The sequence below is a fragment of the Salvelinus namaycush genome, chromosome 17 (assembly GCF_016432855.1).
Source record: "Salvelinus namaycush isolate Seneca chromosome 17, SaNama_1.0, whole genome shotgun sequence".
Taxonomy (NCBI): Eukaryota; Metazoa; Chordata; class Actinopteri; order Salmoniformes; family Salmonidae; genus Salvelinus; species Salvelinus namaycush.
Genome location: NC_052323.1, coordinates 19735342 through 19755031, shown reverse-complemented (window position 1 = coordinate 19755031; position 19690 = coordinate 19735342). Strand labels below are relative to the sequence as shown.

The 19690-nt window shown below is 51.4% G+C and overlaps 1 protein-coding gene across 1 annotated transcript in view; it reads right to left on the bottom strand.

Annotated features, from left to right (window-relative positions):
* The window catches only part of LOC120062407 (kelch-like protein 4), a 113614-nt gene extending 98131 nt beyond the window's left edge, over nucleotides 1–15483 (bottom strand). Inside the window, exons 1-2 of the mRNA XM_039012369.1 lie at nucleotides 15304–15483; nucleotides 9843–9925 (exon numbers count right to left, since the gene is read on the bottom strand). Coding sequence (XP_038868297.1) covers nucleotides 9843–9922 — 80 coding nt within the window. The 5' untranslated portion in view covers nucleotides 9923–9925; nucleotides 15304–15483. The remainder of the gene's footprint in view (nucleotides 1–9842; nucleotides 9926–15303) is intronic.
* Between the last annotated feature and the right edge of the window lie 4207 nt (nucleotides 15484–19690).

The following is a 19690-nucleotide window of genomic DNA, read 5'->3' as shown; positions in this document are numbered from 1 at the left end:
TCTCCCGAGTGGTACAGCGGTCTAAGGCGCTGCATCTCAGTGCTAGAGGTCTCCCGAGTGGAGCAGCGGTCTAAGGCCCTGCATCTCAGTGCTAGAGGTCTCCCGAGTGGAGCAGCGGTCTAAGGCCCTGCATCTCAGTGCTAGAGGTCTCCCGAGTGGTACAGCGGTCTAAGGCCCTGCATCTCAGTGCTAGAGGTCTCCCGAGTGGAGCAGCGGTCTAAGGCCCTGCATCTCAGTGCTAGAGGTCTCCCGAGTGGAGCAGCGGTCTAAGGCCCTGCATCTCAGTGCTAGAGGTCTCCCGAGTGGTACAGCGGTCTAAGGCCCTGCATCTCAGTGCTAGAGGTCTCCCGAGTGGAGCAGCGGTCTAAGGCCCTGCATCTCAGTGCTAGAGGTCTCCCGAGTGGTACAGCGGTCTAAGGCCCTGCATCTCAGTGCTAGAGGTCTCCCGAGTGGAGCAGCGGTCTAAGGCCCTGCATCTCAGTGCTAGAGGTCTCCCGAGTGGTACAGCGGTCTAAGGCCCTGCATCTCAGTGCTAGAGGTCTCCCGAGTGGTACAGCGGTCTAAGGCCCTGCATCTCAGTGCTAGAGGTCTCCCGAGTGGTACAGCGGTCTAAGGCCCTGCATCTCAGTGCTAGAGGTCTCCCGAGTGGTACAGCGGTCTAAGGCCCTGCATCTCAGTGCTAGAGGTCTCCCGAGTGGAGCAGCGGTCTAAGGCCCTGCATCTCAGTGCTAGAGGTCTCCCGAGTGGAGCAGCGGTCTAAGGCCCTGCATCTCAGTGCTAGAGGTCTCCCGAGTGGTACAGCGGTCTAAGGCCCTGCATCTCAGTGCTAGAGGTCTCCCGAGTGGTACAGCGGTCTAAGGCGCTGCATCTCAGTGCTAGAGGTCTCCCGAGTGGTACAGCGGTCTAAGGCCCTGCATCTCAGTGCTAGAGGTCTCCCGAGTGGTACAGCGGTCTAAGGCCCTGCATCTCAGTGCTAGAGGTCTCCCGAGTGGTACAGCGGTCTAAGGCCCTGCATCTCAGTGCTAGAGGTCTCCCGAGTGGAGCAGCGGTCTAAGGCCCTGCATCTCAGTGCTAGAGGTCTCCCGAGTGGAGCAGCGGTCTAAGGCCCTGCATCTCAGTGCTAGAGGTCTCCCGAGTGGTACAGCGGTCTAAGGCCCTGCATCTCAGTGCTAGAGGTCTCCCGAGTGGTACAGCGGTCTAAGGCCCTGCATCTCAGTGCTAGAGGTCTCCCGAGTGGTACAGCGGTCTAAGGCCCTGCATCTCAGTGCTAGAGGTCTCCCGAGTGGTTCAGCGGTCTAAGGCCCTGCATCTCAGTGCTAGAGGTCTCCCGAGTGGTACAGCGGTCTAAGGCCCTGCATCTCAGTGCTAGAGGTCTCCCAAGTGGTACAGCGGTCTAAGGCCCTGCATCTCAGTGCTAGAGGTCTCCCGAGTGGTACAGCGGTCTAAGGCGCTGCATCTCAGTGCTAGAGGTCTCCCGAGTGGAGCAGCGGTCTAAGGCCCTGCATCTCAGTGCTAGAGGTCTCCCGAGTGGTACAGCGGTCTAAGGCCCTGCATCTCAGTGCTAGAGGTCTCCCGAGTGGTACAGCGGTCTAAGGCCCTGCATCTCAGTGCTAGAGGTCTCCCGAGTGGTTCAGCGGTCTAAGGCCCTGCATAACAGTGCTAGAGGTCTCCCGAGTGGTACAGCGGTCTAAGGCCCTGCATCTCAGTGCTAGAGGTCTCCCAAGTGGTACAGCGGTCTAAGGCCCTGCATCTCAGTGCTAGAGGTCTCCCGAGTGGTACAGCGGTCTAAGGCGCTGCATCTCAGTGCTAGAGGTCTCCCGAGTGGAGCAGCGGTCTAAGGCCCTGCATCTCAGTGCTAGAGGTCTCCCGAGTGGTACAGCGGTCTAAGGCCCTGCATCTCAGTGCTAGAGGTCTCCCGAGTGGTACAGCGGTCTAAGGCCCTGCATCTCAGTGCTAGAGGTCTCCCGAGTGGTACAGCGGTCTAAGGCCCTGCATCTCAGTGCTAGAGGTCTCCCGAGTGGAGCAGCGGTCTAAGGCCCTGCATCTCAGTGCTAGAGGTCTCCCGAGTGGAGCAGCGGTCTAAGGCCCTGCATCTCAGTGCTAGAGGTCTCCCGAGTGGAGCAGCGGTCTAAGGCCCTGCATCTCAGTGCTAGAGGTCTCCCGAGTGGAGCAGCGGTCTAAGGCCCTGCATCTCAGTGCTAGAGGTCTCCCGAGTGGAGCAGCGGTCTAAGGCCCTGCATCTCAGTGCTAGAGGTCTCCCGAGTGGTACAGCGGTCTAAGGCCCTGCATCTCAGTGCTAGAGGTCTCCCGAGTGGTACAGCGGTCTAAGGCCCTGCATCTCAGTGCTAGAGGTCTCCCGAGTGGAGCAGCGGTCTAAGGCCCTGCATCTCAGTGCTAGAGGTCTCCCGAGTGGAGCAGCGGTCTAAGGCCCTGCATCTCAGTGCTAGAGGTCTCCCGAGTGGTACAGCGGTCTAAGGCCCTGCATCTCAGTGCTAGAGGTCTCCCGAGTGGTACAGCGGTCTAAGGCCCTGCATCTCAGTGCTAGAGGTCTCCCGAGTGGTACAGCGGTCTAAGGCCCTGCATCTCAGTGCTAGAGGTCTCCCGAGTGGTACAGCGGTCTAAGGCCCTGCATCTCAGTGCTAGAGGTCTCCCGAGTGGTACAGCGGTCTAAGGCCCTGCATCTCAGTGCTAGAGGTCTCCCGAGTGGTACAGCGGTCTAAGGCCCTGCATCTCAGTGCTAGAGGTCTCCCGAGTGGTACAGCGGTCTAAGGCCCTGCATCTCAGTGCTAGAGGTCTCCCGAGTGGTACAGCGGTCTAAGGCCCTGCATCTCAGTGCTAGAGGTCTCCCGAGTGGTACAGCGGTCTAAGGCCCTGCATCTCAGTGCTAGAGGTCTCCCGAGTGGTACAGCGGTCTAAGGCCCTGCATCTCAGTGCTAGAGGTCTCCCGAGTGGAGCAGCGGTCTAAGGCCCTGCATCTCAGTGCTAGAGGTCTCCCGAGTGGAGCAGCGGTCTAAGGCCCTGCATCTCAGTGCTAGAGGTCTCCCGAGTGGAGCAGCGGTCTAAGGCCCTGCATCTCAGTGCTAGAGGTCTCCCGAGTGGAGCAGCGGTCTAAGGCCCTGCATCTCAGTGCTAGAGGTCTCCCGAGTGGTACAGCGGTCTAAGGCCCTGCATCTCAGTGCTAGAGGTCTCCCGAGTGGTACAGCGGTCTAAGGCCCTGCATCTCAGTGCTAGAGGTCTCCCGAGTGGAGCAGCGGTCTAAGGCCCTGCATCTCAGTGCTAGAGGTCTCCCGAGTGGAGCAGCGGTCTAAGGCCCTGCATCTCAGTGCTAGAGGTCTCCCGAGTGGTACAGCGGTCTAAGGCCCTGCATCTCAGTGCTAGAGGTCTCCCGAGTGGTACAGCGGTCTAAGGCCCTGCATCTCAGTGCTAGAGGTCTCCCGAGTGGTACAGCGGTCTAAGGCCCTGCATCTCAGTGCTAGAGGTCTCCCGAGTGGTACAGCGGTCTAAGGCCCTGCATCTCAGTGCTAGAGGTCTCCCGAGTGGTACAGCGGTCTAAGGCCCTGCATCTCAGTGCTAGAGGTCTCCCGAGTGGTACAGCGGTCTAAGGCCCTGCATCTCAGTGCTAGAGGTCTCCCGAGTGGAGCAGCGGTCTAAGGCCCTGCATCTCAGTGCTAGAGGTCTCCCGAGTGGTACAGCGGTCTAAGGCCCTGCATCTCAGTGCTAGAGGTCTCCCGAGTGGTACAGCGGTCTAAGGCCCTGCATCTCAGTGCTAGAGGTCTCCCGAGTGGTACAGCGGTCTAAGGCCCTGCATCTCAGTGCTAGAGGTCTCCCGAGTGGTACAGCGGTCTAAGGCCCTGCATCTCAGTGCTAGAGGTCTCCCGAGTGGTACAGCGGTCTAAGGCCCTGCATCTCAGTGCTAGAGGTCTCCCGAGTGGAGCAGCGGTCTAAGGCCCTGCATCTCAGTGCTAGAGGTCTCCCGAGTGGAGCAGCGGTCTAAGGCCCTGCATCTCAGTGCTAGAGGTCTCCCGAGTGGAGCAGCGGTCTAAGGCCCTGCATCTCAGTGCTAGAGGTCTCCCGAGTGGAGCAGCGGTCTAAGGCCCTGCATCTCAGTGCTAGAGGTCTCCCGAGTGGAGCAGCGGTCTAAGGCCCTGCATCTCAGTGCTAGAGGTCTCCCGAGTGGAGCAGCGGTCTAAGGCCCTGCATCTCAGTGCTAGAGGTCTCCCGAGTGGAGCAGCGGTCTAAGGCCCTGCATCTCAGTGCTAGAGGTCTCCCGAGTGGAGCAGCGGTCTAAGGCCCTGCATCTCAGTGCTAGAGGTCTCCCGAGTGGAGCAGCGGTCTAAGGCCCTGCATCTCAGTGCTAGAGGTCTCCCGAGTGGAGCAGCGGTCTAAGGCCCTGCATCTCAGTGCTAGAGTTCTCCCGAGTGGAGCAGCGGTCTAAGGCCCTGCATCTCAGTGCTAGAGGTCTCCCGAGTGGAGCAGCGGTCTAAGGCCCTGCATCTCAGTGCTAGAGGTCTCCCGAGTGGAGCAGCGGTCTAAGGCCCTGCATCTCAGTGCTAGAGGTCTCCCGAGTGGTACAGCGGTCTAAGGCCCTGCATCTCAGTGCTAGAGGTCTCCCGAGTGGTACAGCGGTCTAAGGCCCTGCATCTCAGTGCTAGAGGTCTCCCGAGTGGAGCAGCGGTCTAAGGCCCTGCATCTCAGTGCTAGAGGTCTCCCGAGTGGAGCAGCGGTCTAAGGCCCTGCATCTCAGTGCTAGAGGTCTCCCGAGTGGTACAGCGGTCTAAGGCCCTGCATCTCAGTGCTAGAGGTCTCCCGAGTGGTACAGCGGTCTAAGGCCCTGCATCTCAGTGCTAGAGGTCTCCCGAGTGGTACAGCGGTCTAAGGCCCTGCATCTCAGTGCTAGAGGTCTCCCGAGTGGTACAGCGGTCTAAGGCCCTGCATCTCAGTGCTAGAGGTCTCCCGAGTGGTACAGCGGTCTAAGGCCCTGCATCTCAGTGCTAGAGGTCTCCCGAGTGGTACAGCGGTCTAAGGCGCTGCATCTCAGTGCTAGAGGTCTCCCGAGTGGTACAGCGGTCTAAGGCCCTGCATCTCAGTGCTAGAGGTCTCCCGAGTGGAGCAGCGGTCTAAGGCCCTGCATCTCAGTGCTAGAGGTCTCCCGAGTGGTACAGCGGTCTAAGGCCCTGCATCTCAGTGCTAGAGGTCTCCCGAGTGGTACAGCGGTCTAAGGCCCTGCATCTCAGTGCTAGAGGTCTCCCGAGTGGAGCAGCGGTCTAAGGCCCTGCATCTCAGTGCTAGAGGTCTCCCGAGTGGAGCAGCGGTCTAAGGCCCTGCATCTCAGTGCTAGAGGTCTCCCGAGTGGTACAGCGGTCTAAGGCCCTGCATCTCAGTGCTAGAGGTCTCCCGAGTGGTACAGCGGTCTAAGGCCCTGCATCTCAGTGCTAGAGGTCTCCCGAGTGGTACAGCGGTCTAAGGCCCTGCATCTCAGTGCTAGAGGTCTCCCGAGTGGAGCAGCGGTCTAAGGCCCTGCATCTCAGTGCTAGAGGTCTCCCGAGTGGTACAGCGGTCTAAGGCCCTGCATCTCAGTGCTAGAGGTCTCCCGAGTGGTACAGCGGTCTAAGGCCCTGCATCTCAGTGCTAGAGGTCTCCCGAGTGGTACAGCGGTCTAAGGCGCTGCATCTCAGTGCTAGAGGTCTCCCGAGTGGTACAGCGGTCTAAGGCCCTGCATCTCAGTGCTAGAGGTCTCCCGAGTGGAGCAGCGGTCTAAGGCCCTGCATCTCAGTGCTAGAGGTCTCCCGAGTGGTACAGCGGTCTAAGGCCCTGCATCTCAGTGCTAGAGGTCTCCCGAGTGGTACAGCGGTCTAAGGCCCTGCATCTCAGTGCTAGAGGTCTCCCGAGTGGTACAGCGGTCTAAGGCCCTGCATCTCAGTGCTAGAGGTCTCCCGAGTGGTACAGCGGTCTAAGGCCCTGCATCTCAGTGCTAGAGGTCTCCCGAGTGGAGCAGCGGTCTAAGGCCCTGCATCTCAGTGCTAGAGGTCTCCCGAGTGGAGCAGCGGTCTAAGGCCCTGCATCTCAGTGCTAGAGGTCTCCCGAGTGGAGCAGCGGTCTAAGGCCCTGCATCTCAGTGCTAGAGGTCTCCCGAGTGGAGCAGCGGTCTAAGGCCCTGCATCTCAGTGCTAGAGGTCTCCCGAGTGGAGCAGCGGTCTAAGGCCCTGCATCTCAGTGCTAGAGGTCTCCCGAGTGGAGCAGCGGTCTAAGGCCCTGCATCTCAGTGCTAGAGGTCTCCCGAGTGGAGCAGCGGTCTAAGGCCCTGCATCTCAGTGCTAGAGGTATCCCGAGTGGAGCAGCGGTCTAAGGCCCTGCATCTCAGTGCTAGAGGTCTCCCGAGTGGAGCAGCGGTCTAAGGCCCTGCATCTCAGTGCTAGAGGTCTCCCGAGTGGAGCAGCGGTCTAAGGCCCTGCATCTCAGTGCTAGAGGTCTCCCGAGTGGAGCAGCGGTCTAAGGCCCTGCATCTCAGTGCTAGAGGTCTCCCGAGTGGTACAGCGGTCTAAGGCCCTGCATCTCAGTGCTAGAGGTCTCCCGAGTGGTACAGCGGTCTAAGGCCCTGCATCTCAGTGCTAGAGGTCTCCCGAGTGGAGCAGCGGTCTAAGGCCCTGCATCTCAGTGCTAGAGGTCTCCCGAGTGGAGCAGCGGTCTAAGGCCCTGCATCTCAGTGCTAGAGGTCTCCCGAGTGGTACAGCGGTCTAAGGCCCTGCATCTCAGTGCTAGAGGTCTCCCGAGTGGTACAGCGGTCTAAGGCCCTGCATCTCAGTGCTAGAGGTCTCCCGAGTGGTACAGCGGTCTAAGGCCCTGCATCTCAGTGCTAGAGGTCTCCCGAGTGGTACAGCGGTCTAAGGCCCTGCATCTCAGTGCTAGAGGTCTCCCGAGTGGTACAGCGGTCTAAGGCCCTGCATCTCAGTGCTAGAGGTCTCCCGAGTGGTACAGCGGTCTAAGGCCCTGCATCTCAGTGCTAGAGGTCTCCCGAGTGGTACAGCGGTCTAAGGCCCTGCATCTCAGTGCTAGAGGTCTCCCGAGTGGAGCAGCGGTCTAAGGCCCTGCATCTCAGTGCTAGAGGTCTCCCGAGTGGTACAGCGGTCTAAGGCCCTGCATCTCAGTGCTAGAGGTCTCCCGAGTGGTACAGCGGTCTAAGGCCCTGCATCTCAGTGCTAGAGGTCTCCCGAGTGGTACAGCGGTCTAAGGCCCTGCATCTCAGTGCTAGAGGTCTCCCGAGTGGTACAGCGGTCTAAGGCCCTGCATCTCAGTGCTAGAGGTCTCCCGAGTGGAGCAGCGGTCTAAGGCCCTGCATCTCAGTGCTAGAGGTCTCCCGAGTGGAGCAGCGGTCTAAGGCCCTGCATCTCAGTGCTAGAGGTCTCCCGAGTGGAGCAGCGGTCTAAGGCCCTGCATCTCAGTGCTAGAGGTCTCCCGAGTGGAGCAGCGGTCTAAGGCCCTGCATCTCAGTGCTAGAGGTCTCCCGAGTGGAGCAGCGGTCTAAGGCCCTGCATCTCAGTGCTAGAGGTCTCCCGAGTGGAGCAGCGGTCTAAGGCCCTGCATCTCAGTGCTAGAGGTCTCCCGAGTGGAGCAGCGGTCTAAGGCCCTGCATCTCAGTGCTAGAGGTTTCCCGAGTGGAGCAGCGGTCTAAGGCCCTGCATCTCAGTGCTAGAGGTCTCCCGAGTGGAGCAGCGGTCTAAGGCCCTGCATCTCAGTGCTAGAGGTCTCCCGAGTGGTACAGCGGTCTAAGGCCCTGCATCTCAGTGCTAGAGGTCTCCCGAGTGGTACAGCGGTCTAAGGCCCTGCATCTCAGTGCTAGAGGTCTCCCGAGTGGAGCAGCGGTCTAAGGCCCTGCATCTCAGTGCTAGAGGTCTCCCGAGTGGAGCAGCGGTCTAAGGCCCTGCATCTCAGTGCTAGAGGTCTCCCGAGTGGTACAGCGGTCTAAGGCCCTGCATCTCAGTGCTAGAGGTCTCCCGAGTGGAGCAGCGGTCTAAGGCCCTGCATCTCAGTGCTAGAGGTCTCCCGAGTGGTACAGCGGTCTAAGGCCCTGCATCTCAGTGCTAGAGGTCTCCCGAGTGGTACAGCGGTCTAAGGCCCTGCATCTCAGTGCTAGAGGTCTCCCGAGTGGCGCAGCGGTCTAAGGCGCTGCATCTCAGTGCTAGAGGTCTCCCGAGTGGCGCAGCGGTCTAAGGCGCTGCATCTCAGTGCTAGAGGTCTCCCGAGTGGCGCAGCGGTCTAAGGCCCTGCATCTCAGTGCTAGAGGTCTCCCGAGTGGTACAGCGGTCTAAGGCCCTGCATCTCAGTGCTAGAGGTCTCCCGAGTGGTACAGCGGTCTAAGGCGCTGCATCTCAGTGCTAGAGGTCTCCCGAGTGGTACAGCGGTCTAAGGCCCTGCATCTCAGTGCTAGAGGTCTCCCGAGTGGCGCAGCGTTCTAAGGCCCTGCATCTCAGTGCTAGAGGTCTCCCGAGTGGTACAGCGGTCTAAGGCCCTGCATCTCAGTGCTAGAGGTCTCCCGAGTGGAGCAGCGGTCTAAGGCCCTGCATCTCAGTGCTAGAGGTCTCCCGAGTGGAGCAGCGGTCTAAGGCCCTGCATCTCAGTGCTAGAGGTGTCACTACAGACCCTGGTTTGATCCCGGGCTGTATCACAACCGGCCGTGATCGGGAGTCCCATAGGGCGGCGCACAATTGGCTCAGCATCGTCATGGGTTAGGGGAGGGGTTTGGTCGGGATAGGCTGTCATTGTAAAATATGAATTTGTTCTGAACTGACTTGCCAGGTTAAATAAAGGTTCAAGTGCTCTGTGGAAGTTGTAGGGTCCAGTGCCTTATAGCGCCAGGAAGCCCCACCTGTCTGCTCTCCTCCACCACTCTGTCAGTGGACCTGACTTCAAGTGCCAGGTTTCACACCCCACATTTGCGTAGGGAGAGACATGTCACATTTTCTGGCCTTTCCTGACAAAATCCCAGCCTGGGAGACTACATATGAAAGGTGACAGTCTAGCAAATCCAGAAATCATTGTTTCCTCCCGCTGTGATACTCCGCCGGATTTAGAGCTCTCAACAGGAAAAGATACTAAATCATTTTGTAGAATTGAAATTCGATCACTTTCTCTTGGTCAGAGATGGACGAAATCTACACAACACTAAACAATACATTAATTGGAGTATAACTGTGACAAACAGAGCCAACAAACTGTTAGGGCCTACATAAAGCTGTCCAAACAGCAGAGTCCCAACAGCAGTCCCAACACCTTACCACTGCTACGCCTGGCTTTCAGTGGAGCCTTCTCTGGCAGCGAAACAGTTAATTCAGCCTCATTTACTGCCTTTAAAAAAACATAGCTGATATGGCTGACTTGCTTAAACAAATGTGGTTTCTACTGACAATTGAGATGTACAAACTATGGCATAAGGGGACAACGAGCGGATAAGAGGCAAGCCATAATTTCGAATAAGTAATTAATGAGCAAGCTAGGACGGACATAGTCAAAATAACTATTTGTTCAGCCGTTATTACAGTTTTCTCCCTGTACAGGAAGTCAGAACCTCAGGATAAATATAGGGGGCATATAAGCAGCCCTTACAATATTCAATGATGACATTTCTCTAATACAGGCTATAGGCTACATGTGCCCCACCAAGTCAGAACAGTAGGCTAAATTATAAGGGGAAATGGGCAAAATTATTAGGGTGTGGCACATGTGCTACTAACAGCTTGCTACACAACATACACTTAGTATTACTTTCTTAGCAACAGTATACATATCTCCCTGGCATATTACATAATTTATGCAGCAGCGTACTGTACATACATTTTTGGACTGACCTTGTTGTGCTGGGCTCAGTTGAACAGGAAGGTGGCGCAGCGGTCCTTCGTGGGCAAATGTTGTCATCAAAGTCTGGCATTCTCTGAAAAACACAAGGTCAAATCAAGACATTAGTGATCTTCAGGTCGGAGCTCGAGAAAGAGGCCCGAGTTTCCGAGTTGGATGACCGTTTAAAACGTATTTTCCCAGTTGAAGCTCGTTTTTTTCCGAGTTCCCAGTTGTCTTGAACTCACTGAAGTCCGACATTTCCCAGATCTGAGTTTCCAGGTGTTTTGAAAGCGACATAAATCATGCTGGATTGACAGCATGGCCAATGTTGAATGTTTATCCCTTTTAAGCTTGGAAAAGAGACCGTTAAACACAGATTTGGACCACACACCCACTCCACTGAATAGCAGGCTAGTGATTGCTTTGCAACTCTTGCAGTTAGCCACTGATTCCTTCCAAACCACTCATTGTTGAATTTGCGATTTCATTGTTGTGTAATGTTTATGTCCAATGGCAGATGAGCACCAATACATTTAATCTATAATTTCTCTTCATAATTCCTCTTCATATGACAAGGATTGAAAAGGATTTGCCAGTAGATTGTTGACTTGATTCATGATGATGACTGCTAGCTAAGATTGTGAAAATATGATGTTGACATGGTCAGTCCAATCAAAGCTACTGTAGATATAACGTGATATGACGTAATTTTATTTGTGGCCAATAGTCTTGAGCATTTTTGGATGGGCACTTCTAATGTAACTCTATGGCAGCACCCAAGGGGCTTGAATTTTCTCCCCGTAGATTTTACGGCGACGTAGTGTCCCTATGAGTGACAGAACACTGAGGCAATCACAGCGCAACTAGAGAACATTACCAACCCCTAATCTCCGTATTTTCCCGCTGGCTGCCCCACCACCACAGAAAGCACTGAGCTAGGCTGAAACACCTGCATTTTGGAGCTGCCTTACTCAAGAAAGCAAAAAAGAGACCATATTTGTATGTGGATTTATTAACTAATTCATTTGTCTTTTTTTAACGTTGTTTGCAAACTGATATGTGACACGTATTAATGCCAAAACAACATGAAAAACAAGCACAAAACAGTTATTGTTTTGCTAAACAGCTGGGGCTCAAAACAGGTGGGGATCTGCCCCACTTGACCTGAAGGACAGGTCACCACTGGGTGGAGATCTGCCCCACTTGACCTCAATGACAGGTCGCCACTGGGTGGGGATCTGCCCCACTTGACCTCAATGACAGGTCGCCACTGGGTAGGGATCTGCCCCACTTGACCTGAATGACAGGTCGCCACTGGGTGGAGATCTGCCCCTCCTGCCCTGAATGACAGGTCGCCACTGGGTGGGGATCTGCCCCACTTGACCTGAAGGACAGGTCACCACTGGGTGGGGATCTGCCCCACTTGACCTGAAGGACAGGTCACCACTGGGTGGGGATCTGCCCCACTTGACCTGAAGGACAGGTCGCCACTGGGTGGGGATCTGCCCCACTTGACCTCAATGACAGGTCGCCACTGGATGGGGATCTGCCCCACTTGACCTGAAGGACAGGTCGCCACTGGATGGGGATCTGCCCCACTTGACCTCAATGACAGGTCGCCACTGGATGGGGATCTGCCCCACTTGACCTGAATGACAGGTCACCACTGGGTGGGGATCTGCCCCACTTGACCTGAATGACAGGTCACCACTGGGTGGGGATCTGCCCCACTTGACCTGAATGACAGGTCGCCACTGGGTGGGGATCTGCCCCACTTGACCTGAATGACAGGTCACCACTGGGTGGGGATCTGCCCCACTTGACCTCAATGACAGGTCGCCACTGGGTGCGGATCTGCCCAACCTGCCCTGAATGACAGGTCGCCACTGGGTGGGGATCTGCCCAACCCGCCCTGAATGACAGGTTAAATCTTATAGTAAGTTGTTTATGATTTGATTACTGTTATATTTAGAAAGCAGTTAAGTGATTTCAAGCCCAATTCCCCCACTTTTGTTGAATAGGGGAAAAAAACTATATGTATATATGATGTTTTGATTGATATTTTTTATTTATTTTCATATTTGTACTAAATACTTGAGGTTGTGTCCTCAAAAGTGACTACACCTCACCAATTTATTAAAAAATGTTTTCCCCTGAAAAGGTGAATTCCAGACCTTTCTAGAACTATCCAGCATTACCAGTTATTGTTTATGACCATCTCAGGAAACATAATTACTTTTGTCAATTTAGGCAGAACTATACATTTTGCCATAACATTCAAGAGGAACACATTCTTATTTACAATGACGACCTGTTACAGCACCTAGCATCGGTAGACCCAACGGTAATAGAATTACCTAAGAAAGTGTTCAAGTGACAATGTTCTCTTAAACTACATCAAACTGAAGCTGAAAACTGAAGCTGAAGACCGAAGCTGAAACTAAAGCTGAAAACTGAAGCTGAAACTGAAGCTGAAACTGAAGCTGAAGACCGAAGCTGAAACTGAAGCTGAAGACCGAAGCTGAAAACTGAAGCTGAAACTGAAGCTGAAGACCGAAGCTGAAAACTGAAGCTGAAAACTGAAGCTGCAAACTGAAGCTGAAAACTGAAGCTGAAAACTGAAGCTGAAAACTGAAGCTGAAACTGAAGCTGAAGACCGAAGCTGAAACTGAAGCTGAAACTGAAGCTGAAGACCGAAACTGAAGCTGAAGACCGAAGCTGAAGACCGAAGCTGAAAACTGAAGCTGAAAACTGAAGCTGCAAACTGAAGCTGAAAACTGAAGCTGCAAACTGAAGCTGCAAACTGAAGCTGAAAACTGAAGCTGAAAACTGAAGCTGAAACTGAAGCTGAAGACCGAAGCTGAAACTGAAGCTGAAAACTGAAGCTGAAAAAAAGCAATAGACTGTAAATACAATGGATCTGAAACTGAATTGTAACGATATCAGTTTATTATCAATACATTTTCCTTAAAACAAACAATACCACATTTTAACAGTGTTATCTGTCAAGATAAAGAGCAGACAAGCTAATTAACAATTAACTCCAATGAATCTATTGCACTATCCCCAATAACCAATTTTATTCCTGCAGGAGTCAAGGACGACATCTTCTCTAACCACTAGGCTACCTGTTGCGGCAGGTAGCCTAGTGGTTAGAGCGTTGGGCCAGTAACCGAAAAGAGGCTGGATTGAATCCCCAAGCAGACAAGGTAAAAAAAATCTCTCACCTGTAGGCTGTCATTGTAAATAAGAATTTGTTCTTAACTGACTTTCCTAGTGAAATAAAGGTACCATTATTTTTTTTTTACCTCCCCGTGACACCACACGACAGCAGTCCAGAGCTGGGCTAGCTACTGACATTATCATCCAACATTTACCTCCATGAGAGGCTGGCTGTACCTAGCCTACTCACTTGCCGTTTCTCCCAATATGCTACAATATGAAGATAAAATGACTTAGTGTGTGTGTGTGTGTGTGTGTGTGTGTGTGTGTGTGTGTGTGTGTGTGTGTGTGTGTGTGTGTGTGTGTGTGTGTGTGTGTGTGTGTGTGTGTGTGTGTGTGTGTGTGTGTGTGTGTGTGTGTGAAAGGTTCAGCCTGGAATTCAACCAATCTGCGATATAGTGCATTTGACATTTAAAGGTAATATGCAGTATTTACTGTGAATGCTTCTCTGTGGATGCTTCTCTGTGAATGCTTCTCTGTGAATGCTTCTCTGTGAATACTTCTCTGTGAATGCTTCTCTGTGGATGCTTCTCTGTGAATGCTTCTCTGTGAATGCTTCTCTGTGGATGCTTCTCTGTGAATGCTTCTCTGTGAATACTTCTCTGTGAATACTTCTCTGTGGATGCTTCTCTGTGAATGCTTCTCTGTGAATGCTTCTCTGTGAATGCTTCTCTGTGAATACTTCTCTGTGGATGCTTCTCTGTGAATGCTTCTCTGTGAATACTTCTCTGTGGATGCTTCTCTGTGAATGCTTCTCTGTGAATACTTCTCTGTGAATGCTTCTCTGTGAATACTTCTCTGTGGATGCTTCTCTGTGAATACTTCTCTGTGAATACTTCTTTGTGGATGCTTCTCTGTGAATGCTTCTCTGTGAATGCTTCTCTGTGAATGCTTCTCTGTGGATTCGGAAACATTGCCTTGAAAAGGTGCATAGCTAACAAAGCCAATGGAATTGAATCCCGGCCTCTGTCTTTAGTATTTGACAAAAGAAGTTGTACAGAGAAATGCTATGAATTAGCTATGATATTTTTTTACCAAACTGTAATTTCTGTAATACATGTTGTAATAGATTCTCGGTATTGTTCAAGACATGTGCCATGTGTATGAATACTGTATGCTCTGGTTGAGTTCATATGCATGAAGTCCAGGCAGGTCAGACAGCAAATAATCAAAATGCAACACATTTATAATTCACACACGCTCTCTCTCTCTCTGTCTCTCTGTCTCTCTCTCTCTCTCTCTCTCTCTCTCTCTCTCTCTCTCTCTCTCTCTCTCTCTCTGTCTCGCTCGCTCTCTCTCTCTCGCTCTCTCTTTCTCTCTCTCTCTCTCTCTGTCTCTCTCTCTCTCTCTCTCTCTCTCTCTCTCTCTCTCTCTCTCTCTCTCTCTCTCTGTCTCTCTCTCTCTCTCTCTCTCTCTCTCTCTCTCTCTCTCTCTCTCAATTCAATTCAATTCAATTCAATTGACTTTATTGACATGGCAAGTTCGTTATTACTTACATTGTCAAAGTATACATATCGAAAATCAAAATCAAATATATATGTATATATATACAAAATATATATATCTCTCTCTCTCTCTCTCTCTCTCTCTCTCTCTCTCTCTCTCTCTCTCTCTCTCTCATCCAATTAGTAAAGAGTACAGTTGTTTGATAGTGATCTAACAACACACTGCCAATTTAAATGCAAAAATCAGTCTTTTGAGGTTATTTGAAATGACTCCCAACATTGAGTCTCAAAGAAAAAGTTTAGTTTATGAAAATAGGCTTCCTCTCACTGACTGAGTCACTATACTGTCTGTAGTACACTAGATAGGGAATAGGGGGACATGTGGCAATCTGGATGTCAGGAGGGAAAAATGTATGAAAAATTACATTTAATGTGCAGTTTGTGTCTGGGCCTGCATCTGAGGTTGTTCCTTGAATCACTACTAAGACATTTAGTAATATAGTTTATTCATGATGGTGGACGGCCAAGACAAGGCAAGGACGCGGGGCACTGGGAGTTTATTAATGATGGTGGACGGCCAAGCCAAGCCAGGGAGAGGACACAGGGCAATGGGAATTTATTTTAAGCTCCTGTCAGAGAAACCCTAAACACGGTAATGATTGAAGTATTATGAGTATCCTCAGTGACAAATATTATTAGATAAAATGATAGAAAGAAAGAAGTCGAGAGTATCCCGGATCAGTCTACACCTCGTCAAGCAGCTCAAGCATTAAGTCGCTAACTTCAAACAGAACATCGTTCTTACCTGTCAAAGGAATCCTGACGGTCTTATTTTCCTTTCTAACCGACTATTTGGTATCTGGAAGTCTCCGAAAGTCTTGTAAACCAGCACTACTACAAACTACTACAAGTCTCCGATGAAATGTTCCGTTGTCCTCTTTAGCTGACAAATATTTTGGCTTCACAAAGGAAAAGAGCACTTTCCTCTTTTAAAGGAAATTCCTGAAGAGTTCCTTCCTCTATGCTGCCTCAACAACAATTACATTCAAACCACCAGGAACAGGGAAGACTTCCTGTGTCCCTGCCAAAACACTGCGTGGGCAATGGTAGGCTACAGCTATACTACATACAGAATATGTCCCAAATAGCAACCTATCACCTATATAGTGTGCTGCTTTTGACCAGGACCCTTAGGGCGCTTGTCAAAAGCAGTGCACTATTTAGGGAACAGGGGATGCAGGCCTTATAGCTATTTCTCAATAAGTTAACCACAACTCTGCCTACTCCTCTTGCCACATGTAGTAATATTAATACAGATTAGTCAGCAAATAATCAAAATGCAACACATTTATAATTCACACACGCTCTCTCTGCGTGTCTCTCTCTCCCTCTGCTCTCTCTCTCTCTCTCTCTCTCTCTCTGTGTCTCTCTCTCTCTCAATTTTTCAATTCAATTCAATTCAAGGGGCTTTATTGGCATGGGAAACATGTGTTAACATTGCCAAAGCAAGTGAGGTAGATATTATACAAAAGTGAAATAAACAATACAAATTAACAGTAAACATTACACATACAGAAGTTTCAAAACAATAAAGACATTACAAATGTTATATTATATATATACAGTGTTGTAACAATGTACAAATGGTTAAAGCACACAAGTTAAAATAAATAAGCATAAATATGGGTTGTATTTACAATGGTGTTTGTTCTTCACTGGTTGCCCTTTTCTTGTGGCAACAGGTCACAAATCTTGCTGCTGTGATGGCACACTGTGGAATTTCTCCCAGTAGATATGGGAGTTTATCAAAATTGGATTTGTTTTCAAATTCTTTGTGGATCTGTGTAATCTGAGGGAAATATGTCTCTCTAATATGGTCATACATTGGGCATCTCTCTGTGTCTCTCTCTCTCTCTCTGCTCTCTCTCTCTCTCTCTCTCTCTCTCTCTCTCTCTCTCTCTCTCTCTCTCTCTCTCTCTCTCTGCTCTCTCTCTCTCTCTCTGCTCTCTCTCTCTCTCTCTCTCTCTGCTCTCTCTCTCTCTCTCTGCTCTGCTCTCTCTCTCTCTCTCTCTCTCTCTCTCTCTCTCTCTCTCTCTCTCTCTCTCTCTCTCTCTCTCTGTGTGTGTCTCTGTCTCTCTCTTTCTCTCTCTCTCTCTCAGTTTCTTTCTCTCTCTGTCTCTCTGTCTCTCTGTCTCTCTCAGTCTCTGTCTCTCTCTCTCTCCAACTATCTCTCTCTCTCTCTCTCTCTCTGCTCTCTCTCTCGCTCTCTCTCTCGCTCTCTCTCTCTCTGTCTCTCTCTCTCTCTCTCCCTCTCTCTCTCTCTCTCTATCTCTCTGTGTCTCTCTCTCTCTCTCTCTCTCTGCTCTCTCTCTCTCTCTCTCTGCTCTCTCTCTCTCTCTCTGCTCTCTCTCTCTCTCTCTCTCTCAGTCTCTGTTTCTCTCTCTCTCCAACTATCTCTCTCTCTATCTCTCTGTCTCTCTGTCTCTCTCTCTCTCTCTCTGCTCTCTCTCTGCTCTCTCTCTCTCTCTCTGCTCTCTCTCTGCTCTCTCTCTCTCTCTCTCTCTCTCTCTCTCTCTCTCTCTCTCTCTCTCAGTCTCTGTTTCTCTCTCTCTCCAACTATCTCTCTCTCTATCTCTCTCTCTCTGCTCTCTCTCTCTCTCTCTCGCTCTCTCTCTCTCTGTCTCTCTCTCTCTCTCTCTCTCCCTCTCTCTCTCTCCCTCTCTCTCTCTCTCTCTCTCTCTGTGTGTGTGTCTCTGTCTCTCTCTTTCTCTCTCTCTCGCTCTCAGTTTCTGCCTCTCTCTGTCTCTCTGTCTCTCTCTCCAACTCTCTCTCTCTCTCTCTCTCTCTCTCTCTCTCAATTCAATTCAATTCAATTCAAGGGGCTTTATTGGCATGGGAAACATGTGTTAACATTGCCAAAGCAAGTGAGGTAGATAACATACAAAAGTGAAATAAACAATAAAAAATGAACAGTAAACATTACACATACAGAAGTTTCAAAACAATAAAGACATTACAAATGGCCGATGACCTCAGGCCTTGGATATTCCAGGATGATATAGTGAAGGCTTTTTGTTCCATAAAGTGTCCAATGTTGTTGGTCGTGGTTTGGCCTCAGGCCAGTAAGTGTGAGCAGAGCCTGCTGAGCATCTGGTACATGCCGTTGGCTTGGGCGAGTGTAAGAGTGGGGGTTGGGCCTGTTTGCCCGCTCACTACCTGGGCGTATGTGTGACTTCCATGTTGATGCCCTCTTTGCGGGGGTGGGGTGCATGGGGTGGGCAGGAGTGGCATAGGTCTGATCTGAGGGGGCCTAAATGGGGTGTGGGCATGGTTGATGTGGGGGGGTGTTGATTGGTTGGGGTGGGGGTGTGAATGTGTCTGGGGGTACTGTGGTCTGGATGTAAGTCCTCTTGGCGTGAGTCCTCTATGTGTAGGTCCAGGGGGGGGTCCTGCAGGTCTTGGAGGGTGTCTCGCTGGTCTGGGTGGGGTGTCTCTTGATCTGTTGCTCCTGTGTGAAGTGTTGGGGCTGCGTTTGAGAGCGATGTCCTTTAGAGTCCGGGCAAAGGTGGGCACTGCTGCCTTGTAGAGGTGGACCTGGTCATAGAGGCTGTTCAAGTCCAGGGTGAAGTGGTGGGCCAGGAAAACATTTGGTTTTGAGGCACAGTCACGGGAAATGCTTGTGTTTACCCGCTGTATTGTAGCAGGGTGGAAGTCTTTTCGTGGTAGCAGGGTGGAGATAACCACTTGTGCGTTGGGGAAAGTAGAAGAAGCTTTTTCAATCACTCCCTTCAGTGCTGTGGCCACCCTTTCCTGCTGTGCTCTCAGGTCGTTTGTGCCTGTGTGCATTATTATGTGGCTAGGTGAGCCTAGTTTGTCCTCAGACAGAAGGTCTAGGGCGCACTGGGTGTTTGGACACCAGAGTTTAGACACACTGTGTTTGGGAAAAAGTTTTTTTTCTTCTATATATTTCCCATTTGAGTCCATAAGGAGAACAATCTGTGTCTTGTGTTTGTCCTCAGTGGGTGTGGGGGGGTTGTCAGGAGGGCTATCAGCGTGGCTGACAGGGGGGGTGCTCAGAGGGGGTGAGAGCTGCTGGGCTTGGGGTTTTTCTTTTGTCTGTTCTGCTGTGATGTCGACTCTATGGTCAGGGTCTGGTGTGGACTGTTCTGCTGTGGTGTCGAGACTTTTGTCGGGTGCTGAGGTGGGCTGTTCTGCTGGCTTCTCTGTGGGGATGGCCAGCTCTCTAGTGGGTTGTTCTCTGTCGCACGCCGTCCCCCTCAACCTCTCCTCCAGCAGTCTGATCCTCTCCTCCATCCCCCTCTCCCTCTCCTCCAGCAGTCTGATCCTCTCCTCTAGTGCTCTGTTCTGCTCCTGCTCCTGCTCCTGCTCTTTCTCCTGTTGAAGTTGTCTCACCACTGTCCAGAGTGCAGATATGTCTCTCTCCACCTCCAGCACTCCGGGTCTGGTTAAGGGGGTGTTGTTGTGCTGGACTGTTGTCTGGGTCTGTGCTGACTGGAGTGTAATCACCTGCTGTTCCAGCTCAACCTGCCTTACCTCCAGCTGGGTAAATGTATCCTTCATTTCAATGAGGAAGAAGTACTCTGTACTGGGAGGTTGACTGTCTGCTGAGGGTTGCTCGTCTGTGGGGTTATATGATGAAGAGGTCTGGTCTGACCCGCTTGGGGTGGGGGTATCTTTATCAAGGGAGAGCTCTCTCTCTCTCTCTCTCTCAGTCTCTGTTTCTCTCTCTCTCCAACTATCTCTCTCTCTCTTTCTCTCTCTCTCTCTCATCCAATTAGTAAAGAGTACAGTTGTTTGATAGTGATCTAACAACACACTGCCAATTTAAATACACAATCAGTCTTTTGAGGTTATTTGAAACTACTCCCAACATTGAGTCTCAAAGAAAAAAGTTAGTTCATGAAAATAGTCTTCCTCTCACTGACTGAGTCACTATACTGTCTGTAGTACACTATATAGGGAATAGGGGATGCAGGCCTTATAAGCTATTTCTCAATAAGTTGACCACAACTCTGCCTACTCCTCTTGCCACATGTAATAATATTAATACTGTTGTAAAACCGTTTCAACGTCACCGTTAAGTTCTCTCTCCAAATAGACACGCTCAAAGGCACCCCCCGTTCTCTGAAAGTGCACTACACTCCATAGGGTGTGGCTGAATGCTCTGTACT